The 18119-nt window shown below is 41.1% G+C and overlaps 1 protein-coding gene across 1 annotated transcript in view; it reads right to left on the minus strand.

Moving 5' to 3' along the window:
• The window catches only part of MACROD2 (MACRO domain containing 2), a 900884-nt gene extending 895632 nt beyond the window's left edge, over positions 1-5252 (minus strand). The window contains exon 1 of the mRNA XM_026055958.1: positions 5084-5252. Coding sequence (XP_025911743.1) covers positions 5084-5129 — 46 coding nt within the window. The 5' untranslated portion in view covers positions 5130-5252. The remainder of the gene's footprint in view (positions 1-5083) is intronic.
• Between the last annotated feature and the right edge of the window lie 12867 nt (positions 5253-18119).

Genomic DNA, 18119 nt, shown 5'->3' on the forward strand with positions numbered 1-18119 from the left:
TGAGAGAAACAAGCATGGGTGATTCAAATAGCTACAAATAATAGGAGCTGAACACACAGTGTATCTGAAGAACGGCATGCACCTATTTCTGGATATCCCAGTTCAGCAAAAAATAAGTGCCTCTTCACTGCTCTCTCAGCTGTCCAAACTTCCTCCCTCCACCACTACTGCACTACTTCTTCCTGTCACTTTATTTCAAGGATCAGACAACTAACAGCAGGTTCACTAAATATGAAACTTATGTTATATATAGTTTTCAGGTATTAAAATATATTCTTTAGGTTCTGTGTTCATAAACCAGAAATTTTTGTAAAAACCCTGAAGAGTATCAAAACCAATATATATTTTACTAAGTCAGATTTACAAATGCCAGCAGGGAGAAACAGGGAGAATGGCACAGAATTAACAAAGCAAGTGTTAACATATTACAAAAGAAACTAGCTTAAGCAAATCTTACATGATTTTCTAGACTCTTGGGGAAAAAGGAAAGATTTTTGGTTGGTTGTTAGTTGTTCTCCAAGTTATGTAAGTTTAAAGAAGAGAAATCTGCTGTCCTTTGCTTTAGACACTTCCAACAGCATTTAACCCCATTTTGCACCAAAAAACAGTAGATTTAGAAAACACTAGAATACATGTTACCCAAGAGTAAGTAATACAAGTATGCAAGTTTGACTGACATACTGTGGTTGATGAGAATCCCCAAGTGTTAGATAAGCCCACTTCCATGCACCATTTATAAAAAAAGCACAAAAAGGCCAGCAGGAACCAAATACACTTAGTTTAAAGCACTGTAAAAAGGAACTCAGGTTTAAGAAAAAGTAAGTAGCATGGGTTAAGCTTTAAAGCTAAAAATTTTTTTGCATGCTAATGACACAGAGTTATCACACCAAAATACATATCGATGGTTGGGGKTTTTTTTCCGGAGAAATGTTGAGAAACAGTCACCATTACTTTTTTTTGTTTTTAATATAAAAACATTTCACAAAAACTAAAGCCTCATAGTTTGTACAACTATGACAGCTACTGCCAACTTCACTCTTCTTCAGACTTTGCTATAAACCAGCTAAGTTCCAAGAAAAAAAAAAAAAAAGTTAGTGACCCAACACTACAAACAAACCCAGCAGCAGCCACAACTGCTGTTTCTACCAGCTTCAGCTAAATCCTGTTCACTGGTTAAGACTTTTTTTTTTTTTTTTTAAATTACAATCACAAGCCTGTTTACTTCTCCATCTCACCAAGCAGGACAGATATGCTCAGAGGAATCAGAGGAACACAATCTGTATTTTTCTTTCCCCCCCCCCCTTTTTTAAATGCTTAGTATTAGCTTTGCACAAGATGTGTCCTTCCATAAGGAGGAAGGAGGGAAAAATAGTAGAGCACATTCCATGCACCAATCAAGCTTCTGTACACATTTTGGCAGTGGCGCTGCAGCTGAACCATAGTGACACATTAATCAGTCAATACTTGATAATTCAAGTATTCTGAGGGGTGTGGGGGAGAGAGGTAGACCAATATTATATTTGACTTCTGACATCCAGGACTACATGAACACAAAGAGTAACAGTATTTTCATACCAAGTTGAAGGAATACTGGATGAGTGGAATATGGAAACTGCCTCTAAGACCAAACTTTTCCCCCTCCCCCCAAAAAAGTCACTTTTACCTTTTGTTTTCCAAAAAAAAAAAAAAAAATCTAATGGTGCAGACTAATCAGTATAGTCCAAAGGCAGATCCTGAGCAGACTCCCATACCAAAATATAAACATTTTTATATTTTTGATTTCTACTTCAGTTGGCAAAAAAATAAAAAAGAAAAAATCTCTCTCCTTATTCAGGCTTGATATCTTAATTAGTTTTATTTTTGTAAATATCCAATGTTATTACAATTGCCATTATGCATAACGGATATGCACTTAGCTCCACTGCCTAGTCTTCAGGCATGCAAAATACAAGATATTTTGCATGCACGTTAGCGGTATTACAGAAAAGCAAACCTGAAGATATTAGATACACTGCATCTGTGCATGTGCACACATGTATGCATCAGCTTTGAAGGAGTAACCAGCACAGAAAGTTTTTACTACTGTCTCCCGAAGAGGGTACAAAGTCAACACCCTGCCTTCAAAAAACACAAGTTATTCTCTATAGGAAGAGTTTATAAAACTTGACTCTGGCAAGTCAGCAGTGAGACTTTAAACCGAGTTTTAGTTGCACACAAGTCTCCTAGAAAATGCTTCTAATATCTGTAGTTTCCTGCATGTAGTTTAATGAAGTGCTTTCAAAGTCTGCAGACAGACCAGTCTCATGCCCAAGATTCTGAAACCAGCACTAGTTCTGTCCTTATTCTGTTTCAATGGTTCTCCAGCAAGATCCACCCTGGGAGAATGTGGACCATTTCTCAATTACCACAAAAGTAATTAAGGAAAGCAGCTTATTGTCAGTGGGTTTGAACGATTTAGCAAGCTGCACCTCTTTTCCTCCTCTTTCTTAAGAAAAAAAACCCCACACTTTACAATACAAAAGGTTACAAATGATTCCTGTACTCAGAACTTTGTGGGAAGAGCAGAACTTGCAGGTGCTATTAGTTTTACATAGGGTTGAGAACATTTGGGAATGGCAGAGACAGACCCAGCATAAAATTTGTTTTCAAAAAGAATCTGGGAAGAGGGAAGGAAGCTSGGCCTCTAAAGTTTTGACAGGTAGTAAAGAAAATACCTGGTAAGAACAGTCACAGAGGGCTACAAGGTGAAGAGCAATGCAAATGATAATGCCAAAGTTTTCCTCACTTGAAACATCCAGGGCCAACTTCACCACCGTAACGCTGGAAAGCGGTTACTAGAGCAGAAGACTGGCAAACACTGTTCAAACTCACCAAGCAGACAGGTATCAAGTTCTGGCTAGCTAACACTCAGAAACATGCTTCACTGGACAAAACAAAAAAATTTCATCAGTGCTCATGAGCTGCAATTCGTGTTCGCTATTCTTACCTTACCTCAGAGGTGATGGCTTTCACTGTACTGATAGAGACCATCATCTTCACAGCAGACTAAGAAGATGACAACATATGCCTGCACCTCAGCTTTTCCAACTTGCAGTCCAGCCCCTTAACTTGACCCCCTCCTTACTGAGGGTTCAAGTGAACCTGCCAGTCTATAAATTCACACTTGTCCCAGCCTGGGCAGAAGCTCCCCACGGGAACTGAGACAGTCACAACCAGCAGCAGGACTGAAAGAGGCAAGTGGGAGCAATGGAAACACTCACCAGAACCTTCCATAATCCTTTCCCCACCTGCCCCCAGTAAAAAAGGCAGTATTTTAGAAAATAACAACATGCAGCACTGAAGATCTCCACAAGTTAGTAACAGCTGACYACATATAAAAATATTTATATATAAATGTGTTAAGGAGAGTTAACTGCATCTTTTCTGYTGCTGAAAACACAAACTTAACTACRTGGTAGAAGTTGCTTGTCTCACCTGAACTATAGAAACATTCTTTGCAAGACAGTTCTGAAAGAAGACAGTAGGCAACATAACTCACTTCCAGATTTGTGTTTGACAGAAGCTAATCCGTTTATTAATTATTTGTGCTTTTACATTTTTCTTTAGAGCTGCATATTTGGTTTCTGCCACAGACCAAGAGGATGAGCTCTCTCTCTTGAGTAGGTCTTTTGTCTTCTTGACTTCAAATATGCRTATCATAGAGATGATGGAAGAAAGAAAAACAAAAATACACCAGTAGATCATACTTTAAGTTTTGTTCTTCATCCTCATGTATCTCTGAATTATTTGTAAGAGTTCCAGGCTAAGTCAACGCTAGTTTTCCTGAAACGATTTCTACTAGTTGATGTCAATAATATATTTTTGTTGGGTCAATTACTGTGTTAATAACTGCATTGTTTTCCAGATGGTCAATACAAAAGACCGAAATGGCAAGGTCAGCATAAAATGCTTGTGCCATGCTGTCTGTGGAGATGTCAACTTTCATGTTTGGCCTTGGTTTTAAAAACACGATAGCACTGGCAGGAAGGGGGAGAAGGAAAAAAGTTCTTTAATAAAGACTAAGACTCCAGAGGGGTGGGGGCAGCAAGTACACTATAGCCTAAATATTTCCTACTGGTGTTATCAACACTGATTAAAGAACTCACAGGGCACGGCATTGGTAATACAAGTAAGCCATTTTTCCCCATAAACAGCAGAAGCCGTACACATTCAAAAAGCAAAGGTATGTTTTGATTATGYGTGTACCTTCCAGCAAATACAACTTCTCCTTTCCCATCTAAAATAGGAGTTCTTCCACGCAGTAGTTTTACAGCAGAAATTCTTCACAAATTGAGTTATTTACCCACGTTGGAATTTTTTTTCCCCTACTTTTTTAATACTTACAGCCTTCAGGAAAAAAAAAAAGAAGAAGAAGAAGAAAGAAAGAAAGAAAGAAAGAAAGAAAGTCTCGCAATAGTGGAGTTTGAGAAGGTAGTTTAGGAAACGCACCTCCCCCCCAGGCCCGCGGTGCCCCTCTTCCACAGGGGCCGCCCCAGCGAGGCCGGCCCGCACCTGCCCCCGCCCCGCCTCTCCCAACGGCCGCGGCGGGCGAGCAGTCGTTACGCCCGTTACCACGCGCTCGCGCAGCACGGCGGCGCTCCGACCGGCAGCGCGAGCCGGGRGCAGGGGCCGCACGCCGCCCCGGCGTGGGGGGATGGGGCAGCCCCCCCGCCCCGAGAGCCACGCTCTAAGTTGTCCCCGCTACGAGGGAGCGGAGAAGAGCCCAGCGGGGGGGGGCAAAACACACCGGGGACGAGAAGGGGAGGGAAAAAGGGCGCGCAGGAGGCAGGAGCCGGCGGGAGGCCCCGGGCGCCGCCGCCCCGCCGGGGCGCGGGCGGGCACCGAAGAGCCCGGGCGAGGCGCAGGCGTTCGCGGCAGCCCCCCGCCACCAGGCGAGAGGGACCCGCTGCCGGCGCGGGAAGCTGCGGGCGCGGGGGCGGCGGCGGCGGCGGCCTGTCCCGCCGGAGAGCAGCCTGCGAGGGGCGCGGGGCGGCGGCGGGAGGACTTTGCCCCGGCGGCGCGGCGCGGGGGGAGGCAGCAGTACCTTTCTCCTCCCGCCAGAGCTTTTTCCGCTTGTTGCCGGGGTACATGGTGCTGTGGCTGGCGGCGGCTTTGAGCTGCAGGTTCCCCAGGCTCACAGGAGATGGGGCGGGGAGACGCCGCGCCGCCCGCGACCGCCGGTACCGTGCGCTGCTCGCCGCTGCCCGGCTCCGCGCCCGCCCGGCTCCGCACGGCGCCTGTCAGCTGGGTCACGCCTCGCTCTAACCCGACACCCCCGCAGCGCCCGCCCCCCTCCCCGCCGCCCGTTGGCTCCGGCAGCCGCCGCTCAGGAGCCCCCTCCTCCGCCGGCCGCCACCGGGCCCGGGCCGGCTAACGCGGCGGCCGGGAGGGGCGTTAAAGCGGCAGGCTGGTGCGGAGAAAAGCGCAAAAGGCAGCTCGCCTCCCGCCAGGCCACGGCGGCCACCGGCCGCCCGGGGGTAGGCGGCCTGGGGGCGAGCTCCTCCGTGCGGCGCCTCGCCCCCGGGCGGGGGACACGGAGCTCTGCGCCCGGGCCGGGCTGCGGGGTGTGCTTGGTGCGACGCTAGCTCGCCGTGCGCGGCGGCAGCGGGCAGGCACCTGCCTCGCCGCCCGGAGAAGAGGCCCGCAGCGTTGTCCCGCCGCGCCCGGGACTGGGCCTCGTCCGGCCGAGCCGCTCGCCCCGCCCCGCCGGGCCAGGGGCGGGGCAACGCTCGCTCTGCTTCCGGGTTGCGGGCGGTGCCGAAGCGCGCGGCCGGTTGGCCGGGGGGGGAAAGGGAGCGGTTGCTAGGCGACGGCGTGGGGACCAGGCATGGCGGCGGCGGGTTCTGGAGAGCCCGGGGCGCGCGCGGGCCGCGATGCCGTTGAACGGCGCGGGCAGCCCGCGCGCGGTGACGGACAGCGCGCGCCGCCCCTCGCGGCGCCGCGGGCGGCGGCCTGAGGGCAGAAGCGGCCCCTGTCCGCCGGAGCGGGGTCGAGCTGAGCAGGCAGGACCGTGGGACGGTTTGCTAGGTAGGGTGAAGGAGGGGGAAATCGCTTCAGCATTAACGGAGTAACGTCCCAACGCTTAGATCCAGCTTGGCGGCTCTAGAACAATGCTCTGTAATGATCCAGGCTATGTAATGACCCGGGTCTAAGTGTTTTCAATTTAAAACTCATCCTGGACTGAAAACTTGAAAAAATAAAATCAATAACCTAAACATTGCGGTAGGGCTAGTACAGTATTAAAGTACTCAAACAGAAATSAGCTGAAGAAAAGTGCAATTGTCTCATTGATTTTCTTTGCACACATTGAGGTAAGTGGGAAAGTGAGTAGTCTGTAGAAATATTAAAAGCAGTTTTTAAAATATGTGTTTTAGGCATAGGTGCTGTGTCAATATTCTAGGCAGGGGTTTTACYGAGTATATGCACTTTAATCTCATTGTACTATTGTTTTGAAAAATCTAATTCACTGCTACAGACATACACCCTGTACAAATTCCGTTACTCTTGAAGACTGAAAGTTGATGAAAGTTTATCCCAGCCATTTGTGTTCACTTTTACTGTCTTTTTTTCTTACATAGCTGTTGCCTGCTCGGGTTGCAAGCACTGCAAGGAAGAGTTTAGATTATTTTTTTCTGTGTATATATAAAAACTTCATGTAATTGTGTAGCCATATGGATCCTATTAGCTTAATTTGCACTACACATGGACATGAGGGCCCTTCTTCATCTAGGCAAATGAATCTTGGCCTGGAACAAACTGGGTGCTGGCAGATGCTTCTTCCGACCTCCATAGGTGTTACCAGAAGATTAGTATGTCACATTGCATGCTCTGACCATTAACTTATCATGTAAAGTTTACAAACCAACAAGCACATCTTTAGATATAAAGGGTATTTCACAGTGTGACTTAGACATGCCTTCTGACTTGAGTCAAACATACAAAGTTGCATCTGTCCACATGAATAATGTGTCATTTGAGTTAAATCATACAAATAGAGTGGATCTTACATATATCTTCAGGTTAGGAATGGGCTTTCCTATAGTGATACATTCTTTTGCTTCACCTGTAACCAAAAAGGTGAGACACAACATAGCATATCTAAAACTTTCTCCTCTTTTTAATACTACATAAAAAAGTATGGATTATTTGGATGGACTTTGTCTTTCTGCCAGTACAATTTTTTTAGTAAGTAAGCTGCTTATAAAACCTTCAACAAGCAAAATGAAAAAATCAAGTGACATGACATAGAACAGTGTTAAAAGAGATATTGAGCCCTGGTATAAGTGCTTGAAAGCATCATGAGATAATTACAAATTACTTCTGTTTTAAAAGTTACAGAAAACTGCCATCTTCCTCCTAAATATATATGAAAGAGACAACCTAAGGTAAAACACGTTACTGAGAAACTGTCTAAAGATATTGCATTGAGGGAATTAAGAGATTATAGATTTGTAAACGTGTAAGTAGCAAGTCTCAACTTTCACAGTTAAGCTGTAAGACTGTAAAAGTCTTTTCAGTAAAAATACAGTCTAAGTGTAATTGAAGAGTACAGGAATAGTTTATGCTTGAAAGAAAAAAAAGATACTTTTTTTTTGTTAATGACTTTCCTCTGTCCATAGATTTATTTAACAGGTTTGGGGAGAAACACAATTTCTTTTCTGAAACTCCTCTTTATTGTTCTAAGTTCCAGGCATTTCACTATTTAGTCTATGCCATAAGGTTTGGGTAAAAAGTCATGGGTATGCATAGCCCACTCAGCCCAGGTATCCTCTTTCTGGCCAACCAACAAATACAGAAGACTTTTGCCTCAGTTTTTCTGCACTCTCCGGGACTGGCCACATTGCCTGCATTTTGCAGACAGGTTGAGTTTAATAGTTGCCTTTTCACCTCCATGAAAGAAAAATTAGTCTTCCCCCTACTAGAATTAATTCTCTTGTTCATGGGTTCAGTCTGCCCTGATGGAGATTTTTCCTTCTCTATACCAAGGTGCAACTATGTAATCCTGCTGTGCAGCAGGTTTCCTTAGCCAGTTCTCTGCCAGTTCTCTTCAGCAGTTCTCATCCTTAAAAGATTCTTGACCATCCTTTTTAGTTCTCTTTTTGCCTAGACAGAACTATCTCTATTAAAATTTTCCATATTTCGTACTACCACTTGCAAATAATCCCAGTTCAGCCCCCTAATATTCCTTCTGTATTCTCTTTTCTCAGCAGTTTGAGGCTTTGTAGCACCTTGATGTTTTCTATCAGGTTATGTCAGGAAGGAGCTATTTCATCTTTGGTGAAATAAAGCCACTTTCACAGAGTGGGTAACCATTTTACACAGAGAGTGATCCTCTGACAACCTGGAAAGGAAACACAAAACAGGAAAATGCCTTCACCCCCTGTGCACTTTGTGTTAGATCCTATAACAGTTATAATTAATTTAAATGTATTGTATAAAAGGAAAGGTTGCTTTTAGAAGGGTACATTATCCTCTATTTTCACTGTTTTCTTGACTTCTTCATTTTGGCCAGGGGWTCTGCTAGCCCAAGCAAAGTTTTGTGATTCTGATAATGAAAATGTGAGAGAAGCCAACAGGTAAACAGGCATAAAAGAGATCTCAGTTCAAATCAGGCTTGCTTGTTTGATGTAGAGCAGGTATTTGAACCATATTCTAGATCACTGCCATATTTACTGACTTGTTAAGTATTCTGGAGCCCTGTGGGATCTGTTCCAGGTTTTATAAATTGATGTTTATTGGACTAGAAGGGGAGAGAGAGAAAACTTAATTCTCTTCCCATAAAGGGCATCTGCATTCATTCTTCAATTTCATATGTAAAAGCAGCTAAAACAGCCATAATTTTGGGGAAAAAAAAACATTTTAAAAGTACACTTTTATAAAAGGAAAAGATTATGAAGCCTGATATTTATGCCAGGACCAAAATGGAAGAAGAGATAAAAGAGGGACTAAAACTTTTTTTCAAGCTAAAAATAAGAATGTTCAAATTTTCCAGTTCCAACAAGAATAATTATTGCTTTTTATACTTTTTTTCATAGTTGCTCTTGGTACAATTGATTCCACTGGAGCAATAAGAAATTGTGTCACTGACTTCATTATGAGCATGGCTTGGCCTTTGCTTTTTGTACTTGTTGATTCTGGAATCCTTAAACCTTCCAAAGATCGCTGATCCTCCAGGTCAAGTAAAATCGTAAGTCATTTACCAGCTACCTTGGGGTAGGCTTTCCCTGCTGTTCCTGAATAGGAACAAAACATTCAGCTTTGTAGATATGAAACATGAATAATCATTCCACAGCTGTCTGCAAGCATACAATTCCCACAGCCAAAGCTAGAATAATATATGGGAAATGGGCTGTTAGAAAGGCTGTTTGGGGAACACACCTAATTTCTTTACAAAGAAAGAAGTTTTTCCCTGGTTGAGTATATGTAACATCTACCATGGGTGGATTTTGAACTAACAAAGGCACAAATATATCAGACTTTCTGTCTAACAAGTTTGTGGCTCTCTGTCAGCAGAGGGAAGAAAATGACCACATGACAAGAATAATAATCCTGGTCCCTGGATGCTAGCAGCAGACTAACACACTGCAATGACAGCTAAGGAAAGCAGGGAAAAAATGTCTTTTTCTTTCTGCAACRGGGTAGCAGGCACAGGGGCATAACACTAAATATATATAAAAATACCTTTTATTTTCCTTTTTCCTAACACTGAGCAGAGATTTAGCCTGAAGTGGTAAGTTTGCCCATTGTTACCAAGCAAGGAATGTCTCCCAACAGACAATGTCTTGATAGTGGAGTGATGCTTAGACACTGCTAATATGTATAACACACAATACAGTAATTAACTTCTTCCTCTAGGCAGACACTTAACTGTCCATGTAAGTCTACGAGATTGTTCAAGGATAATGCTAGATTTATAGCAAAGTGGTAGACTGAGCATGAACAGAAATCACAGGAGATTTTAATGAAGAGGAAAGGAGGAAAAGTCCACACAAAACCCACCAATGCAACAAATAGCCAGAAAAGTAGGAGCAGAATCACTGGGACAGAAGCATGGAAGCCAAAGATAGTGATCTTTGAGAGAAGCAATCAAGAGAAGCGATCAACAGTATCAAATGTAGTCAGAAAAATTGTCTAAAAAGCAGTATTTCAGTATTTTGATGAAAACCAATCAGCTAAAGAATAGGAGATTAGTTTTCCAAAAAAATTAGTGAGTTGTATTCACTGTAGGCTAAAGCAGTGCTCTGAAGGCTTAAAATGTTCTGTTGAAACAATGAGCATGAAAATGTGACTGATGATAGGAAAGTGATATTATACTAATGATCTGGATGTATTTAGTCCATTAAAGGCCTAGTGAACACACTTGTGACATTCTATGGAGGAAGACAGAAGTGGGAAATGTCCATAAATAGTGTTTAAAAGATATGTGGCCTGAAGAGAATATATATTTCTACCAGTGGTTGTAAAATGAACATTTAGCATATGGATAAAGTAATGACCAATTAGAGAGTTCCTGTTAGAGGCATAATATGAAACATAAATTAATAACAAAATGAATAATGCACTATATAAGTAACAGAATAAATGTACCAAAGGAGAGCTACAGCTTAGATTCTTTGAATTCAGCCTGCTGAACTGTTGGGCCAAACAAACGTTAGGGCACCTACACACAGTGTTACGATTGCTCTCAATCATCTCAACCAAAATAAAGAAACTGTCATGACAGATGCCACACTGGGGGAACCCAACTGGGGGTCAGTCATGGTGTGGGGTCCTTGGTGCGCCTGAAGAGCGAGGGCCAAGGGCARTAAGTGAACTGTGGAAACAGCGAGCAACAGCTGTATACAGAGCTGGTGATATGGGACCTATGCTGGACTCCAGTACCTCCAGAGACCTCTGCTTAAATCCAGGCAGAAACTCTTTTTCCGGTGTGGTGCTTCGGTCATTCAAATTCTGTTTTCTCCAATATGATGACTTACTCTCAGTTGCATACCTAATGTACCATGCTATTCTAGGTCCTTTATTTTGTCAGGGCACCGCACAGGCTGACAGATCCGTGGGGGCCAGGCATCAGGAGCTGCAGGTGCTCCCTGGGCCAGCAGGGCAGGGCCTCGCCAGCCAGTGCCCCACTGCCCCACTGAGGGAGCAGGACAGGCCAGGAGGCAGCCCCCAGCCCCCAGCATCAGGCACCTCCATGGGGACAGGGACCAGCTGAGGCCAGGACAGGCAGTCAATCCAGTTGAAAAAGCAGGTAGGATCAAGAGACATCTCTTCTGAAGAGGCAGAGGAGTGAAAGAGCTTAGTAAAGGGAGAGAAAAGAGAAGGCTCATGGTTGATCTGAGAAGTAGATCTTAAATGAAGGATGAAAATATCAGTTACTGGGGAAATAGAGAGGACAGGAATGGAAGTAGGTCATTCCACATGTTGCTGATCTTCCTGAGAGCATTTGCAAAATTCTGTGCAAAAGAGAGAGGAGAGTGCTTAAACATGGCAAACAGATGATTTAGAGTCTTTCATTGAGTCAGGTGCAAGTGGACTGAAATGAATGTTCATGAATACAGCATGATGCAGTGCCAGACCCTACATTTGTAGATTTTGAACTGAGCAGTTTTGCAAGAAACAATTCAATGTTTAAAAAGAAGCAAATGTATCGTATTTTCTTCATCATGAAAACAACCATCAGAAGTTGTTGCCACATAGATCTATGTGTACAGTTTCAAGTATTAGGAAAATAGTCCTACTTGATGTACATGTATGCACATTTTGAAATGCATAATTTCAGTAGCTAATAAACATAAGTGATATACCAATAATAGAGCAATAGAAAAATATATAATTAGATGTGAATGATTTATATTTAATAAAAAATATATTTTAAGAGCCATTGTTCTTAAATTCTAAATCAGAGCTTCCTTGTGTAGCAGACGCAAGTGTGTTATGCACAGGCTGGTTGATTTCAATGAAATCCTGTGCCAATGCACAGTTCCACAGCTGGAAATTCTAATGCAAACTTGTGGCCTGTGTACACTAAGCATTAAGTGTTACCTTCTGCCCATTCATATCACTTGGTGAAACTGCTTTGAGTGTCTTCATTGGTCTTCCACAATATTGCTGATAAAACATCACCTTTTATTAGCATGTCTTCTTTCAGGTATGCTAATATTCATTTGAAACATAAAATGTACAACATTCATCTTTTTTTTTTTTATGTTGAGAGTTGTATCCTATCTTCTGAACTTTCAAGCTACTGGGTCAAGTTTCTGTTCATAAAGTTATGCCCAGTGACAGGCAGAGAGGGAGTTAACTGACTGTAAGCATTTGATAAATTGTTATAAAGTTAACAAGTACCTGTAATTTCTCTGGCTTTTTGCCTTGGGCAAATGAGCTAAAGAGGAGTCAAGTTAATTACAAGCTCAGTTTGTCCAGCTGGGTGACTGGAGAGAAAGATGAAAGGAAACTCATGTGTTCCTTACAGTTTTTTTGATTTTAATGCATTTTGTCAGGCAAATACATTTTGGTCCATCAAATAATGTGGTAACTAAACTATTCAAACAGAGAGAAAAAGAATGTTTCTCTACTGATGATATGTTTGTTTATATGATTTACTATAGATATTCTTTCATGTGTAGTCAGATTCATAGTATTTTCGCTTAATATCTTTTATCCACTGAGGTTTTATTTGTATTTAGAARTGATCTTTAGTAATAGTAGAGAAATAAAACACTGATTCAATTAATTTAGAATAATTATTCAAATAATAATAATAATTTAATTTAGACATGTTCTTAGGTGGGGGTTTTTGACCACTAAGATTATTAATTTTATTTTCTAGTATTTAGGTAAACACTTGTCTTTATGTGATTTGTTAGAACATCACAAATATTTTTGGAAGAGAAATCTATAGATTGAAATCAGATCTATTTTAAGGTAACTATTTTGAGAAACTGTGTTCCAACACAATAACTCCCTAATGCAGTTCAGCCTTGTAATCTAAATGAGAGTAGAACCTGTTCCCAAGCTTTGTAGAAGTCCTAAAACTTAATAGTGGTTCAGAAATATCAGTCTTGATCATGTATACATGTGAGATTGATCTATTTGTTAGTTAATCCAGTTGCTACCATGGTGTAACTCAGTTCTGCAGTTACTGTTTGCAGTACTGCATTACTGCAGTACTAAATGTTACTGTTCACACAAATTTTATCCCATGATCAAAATTCACATTTGCAAAGACAGTGAAGAAAGAGCTTTTCAGAGGTTCCAAAGGAAACTCAGAGATATGAATTCTTATGTACAGAAGAAGAGCCAGAAAAAAGACAGGAACATTCACCTTGGGCTCCCCTCTGGGATCAGTGTCATATGCAAGAGATAAAAATACAAGAAAAAACAAAAGTTGATCTAGACTGAAACTGTCTCCTGCTCCAGGAACTATTCCTGCTGCAGAAAGGAAAAGAGGAAGAAAAAAAAAGTGTCTCACCCTAGATCTGAATCATAGGAGTAGGGAGTGGAATGCCAAATTGTCACCCTTGTCCCAAGTACCAGAAAGTTTGCCATAGTTTAGATGTTTGTAGTTCTGATGGCTGTGCTTGCAGAAGTTTTTTCAGGTCTCTGCCAGTGGCTGCTAGCTACCATTTAGTCTTAATCAGTCTGTATCAGAATGACCTAAGATATATTCTAGAAAGCACCTATTAAAGGGGAAAACTTTTAAGCAGAAAAACACTTTTCAGTATGTCCCTTAAAAATGTGGAATTCCTGCTCAGCCTACAATGTCCTCAGTAAAAATGGAGACTGAAAGCACAAATAGATTGAAAAAGTCAAACTGACCTCAAAAGAAAAAAAAAACAAAAAAAAAACCCCAGGGCTTAACCATGTGTTCAAGCTTAAAGTACATAAAAATAATTCTGTTGACTTCATACACACTACTTATGTACCATGTGACCATTGGGAGCTTGACCCTCCACTGGCTATGTACTACTTTCTTGTAGTCAAAAGAGTCATATCATCAAGTGGCTTCGCAAGCACGGAAAATAATTAACTCCATTCAGGCCTACCAGAGAAAAACATGGTATTAATCTGCAGTAGTAATTGATATATTTCCTAAATGTAGAATTCCTTAAATGAATGTTGCTTCTTTCTTTCCAGAAAAAAACCCAACATCCTGGCATTATAAATGGTTATCTGGGGTGCCTATAAGAAGAGAAGATGCATTTTGTTCTGTAAGTTCCTCCACTGTCACTGTACATGTCCACATCTATGCTTCGATTTGTGTTTTAAGACTGCAAGGGGCAGATGAGTGATTTATTGCACATGCTGTGCCAAATCCCTGTTATCCAGCTGAGCAACTGGGACTAGAGCTGGGAACTAATTTGTTGCTAAAACAATAAATGGGAGCACTTTTAAAAGACATCTAACGTTCACTGTATAAAATTACACTGAAATGACATTATAAAAAAAGCTTTCAAGTGTCAAAAATGAAAAAAGGTCATATACTCTCCACTGAGAAAATATAGAACTCACCAGAGGGTACATTCACTTTCATTATTTAGCTATTTTATCTGTAGTGTCCTTTACAACAACTTTGTAACCAGACATTAAAAAAGAGCTAAGAGATGTGGTTCAGAGTTGAAACAATGAACACTGAGAGAGCAGGTGAAAGATATAATAATTATAAAGACAAATCAAAATTTTAAAATTATATATAGTGCAAAGCTAATACAGAAGTTAGGCCATCTTGAATGTAAGTTGTATACATCTTATTCTTTTTATTTTAGCAGATATGCACGCTTTTAGCTACTGCATCATCAAAATCAGTGGAGTTACACTGTTAAAATAAATGTTTCGTTCATATGCAGCAAGAAATAACTGAATTAATTTTTCAAGCATTTGCTTTTCCATCCTTTTTTTTTTTTTAACCAACACTGCCCTCTCTTCATGGTTCTCTATTTCTGTTTGATTCTGTTGTTTTAAATTCAGAAATTCCTGTGTACCTTTTGTAGAGTAGAGGCAAGTCACTTCTCAAGGCACACTTCAGTTACAGGAGTACCTCAGCTAATTGTTATTAGTGAGATAGTGCTTGTGATACCTACGGAGTTATAGCTTGTACAAAATGATGGAACTGCAGACTCCCTTCATCCAGAAGGGTCCGTGAGAGGTCTCTAGTCCAGGCCCCTGCCCAAAGCAGGCTCACACTGAATTCATGCTGGGATGCTCATGGTTTTGCCCAGTCAGGTCTTGAAAACCTCCGAGTGAGGGCAGAGAATTTGCAGCCTYTCTGGGCAACCTGTCCCAGCTTCTGCTGGATTTGCTGAAGTTTATCAACAGCCCTCTTGTACTTTCATCACTCAAATTTTATAAAATATTTTAGAGAATTTCAGGTCAATCAACTGATGTACAACACCACATGTAACTATATGAGTGTATCGCCTTTACCCTTCTTACCGTACATTCATTTTGCTTGTCATCTTGGACTTCACACTAGATTACAAGTCTTTCAGGACTTGTAGGACTTTCAGGAGCTTTTAACAGTGTGAAAGTTTATCTATCTTTTGTTTATATTTTTCTTTTATCTTAGTGCAATATACCACATATCCACTTTGCTATTTTCCTCTCAACTAAATTGTCCTAAATTATTTGTTTGGTCTGAAGGGAGAAAGGTAACATCAATGACTGCTTTACCTTTGATCACCTGGTCATCATAACAGTTTAATTTGTGCACACTATTTTTAGTCTAGTTATGCTGTATTGTTTTGCAAAAAATTGTTTATAATTTAGGAGTAAAGGTAAGTAAGGAGTACAGGAGAGTCATAATGTCTGTTACTCAGGCTAAATGATGGTAATTAAAATGTCCTCCTCATCAATTGTATTTGATTACTTTGTGTTATTAAATAGCAAATTACGGTATTATTGACACTACAGTATGTAATATAGTAAATAGGCTATTAACATCATAATTCTTTTTAAAAAAATTAAAAATTAGGAAACATTAAATATTTTTGTGTTTCATGTAATACATCTGTGTGATTTAACCCAGAATTCTAACTTTCATTTTCTGTACTATTCATCACCTTTAGCTTTAATACATGTTTTACCTCACTACAATATTTTTTGTCGCTAGTATATTAATGACTTTTCTTTCCTTAATGAGCTAAAAACAATTCCAATATACATGTTAACAATAATCCATGATTCACAAGTATTTCCTGATCTTACTCTGGAAAACAGATTTGTTTCTTTTTCTTCAAGTCAGTCAAGAACTGTATTATGAGCTAGCCCGCTCCTATTGAACTCAACAGTAAAGCCTCTTTTTTACTTTGGCTGAAACAGAGTGAGTAAAATCCAAGGCCTAGGTACTAACAATGTTGGAGAAAGCAGGGAGTATAAAGTGCTTCACTTCAACTATGAATTGGATAGGGCTAGAATAATGGTCACTGCCTGTTTATATCTCCTCTGAGGAATCTCCATGATTCAGTATCACCACCATGGCTCTATAATGCTGTCTTCCTCCCAGGCCATTTTTTTTGACACGCAGTAATGCAAAAGGTCTTAGCATTGTTTATCCTATTCCATGGGTCATCTACACAAGTTTGTCAAAGGTTCTGGCATCCTCTGTATCATAAATCCTACAATACTTATTTACAAGAAGAAGTACAATTAAGGCTGATACATAGCAAAGTCTCCAAATTATCTATTCTGAGGAAAATGCAGACTTTCAGCCTGCTCATACATAGCAGTCTAGAGAACAAATGGCTAGCTAACCAGGAAAATACTATTTAAAGTATGGCTATTCATGCAGGTGGTTACAACTATGCTCTACATGCTATCTTTTGTTATAGTTTGGAAAATGAATTTAATCTCCTTTTTTTCTTACAGTGATCCCTTCCTGGAAGCCCTCTTAAGAGGGCTGTAGTGTGTTCATTTGAATTTACTCTCTCATATTTTAATAAGTATCCTACAGGGTTATTAAGGTGTTAGGATTATCTCTAAGAAAAAGAATAATATTATTAGTTAGCAAATTAAGAAAATTTGTCTCCCAAATACATTCTGTCTGAATAGAAGAAACAAGACAGTTTTATAAAAAAATGTACCTTTACTGATAACTTGTTTATGTTAAGAAATGGAAATGTTAAGAAATGGAAAACACTTTTTAAAACTATGAATTAAAAATGTTTCAAAACAAGCAAATTCATTTCAAAGTATAATTTATCAGGAGGGAGGCTTAGTCCCTTACAAACTGACTGCTCTGTATGGTCCTTATAATTGGTGATATTGTCTCTTCTGCTAATAAATTTGAAAAGTTGTCTTAAATTACGTGTATTTTGACTAACACAGGGATGCATCCATCCAGTCATTTAAAAGTAGCATAGGTAGCCAGCAATCCACCATGTTCACTGTTAAGGGAACCTTTGGAGCTGAGCATTCAGTGCCCACCTGGGAAGCAGCTTTCAGGATGCTCAGGGTGCATCCTTGCAAGGTAGTATCTGCAGCTATCCAAAAGCAATACTGTGGAAGCCAGAAGGAGCTGAGAATATGGTTTAATTCTCCTCTGGGTGCCTTGTTAATGAGGTAGGCCATACTCAGCATGGCAGAAAGGAGCAGACACCATTCACATTTGTGTAACTGAGCAATAGGTAGGGTCAGCCAGCATGTGGATCCTGAGTTTCCTGAACATGGCCATCCTAAAGAAATACTGTGCTTGTTATTTGATTGTATAAACCACTTGAAGTGCCTGCCAGGCACTTAGAGTGAAGCTACATGCATTCAAAATTTAGCTGCCCAATGCTGGTCATTGCAGATGTTAAGGGCCACATGTTCCCATGTGAATCTGTACCAGAAGTAGTAGGAGACATCAAGCCTGTATTTGCCCTCAGGAATCCCAGGCCCTGGAGACCAGGGAGAAAGTCTGGAGAAAAGAAGACTTTCCTGTGGTGGAGGAAGATTGGATTAGGGATCACTTAAGCAAACTGGATGTCCACAAGTCCATGGGCCTGATGAGATGAACCCATGAGTGCAGAGGGAGCTGGCCAATGTCATTGCAAGGCCACTCTCAATCATCTTTGAAAGGTCATGGTGATCAGGAGAGGTGCCTG

This window comes from Apteryx rowi, unplaced genomic scaffold (assembly GCF_003343035.1).
Source record: "Apteryx rowi isolate R43461 unplaced genomic scaffold, aptRow1 scaffold_128, whole genome shotgun sequence".
NCBI classification, from domain to species: Eukaryota; Metazoa; Chordata; class Aves; order Apterygiformes; family Apterygidae; genus Apteryx; species Apteryx rowi.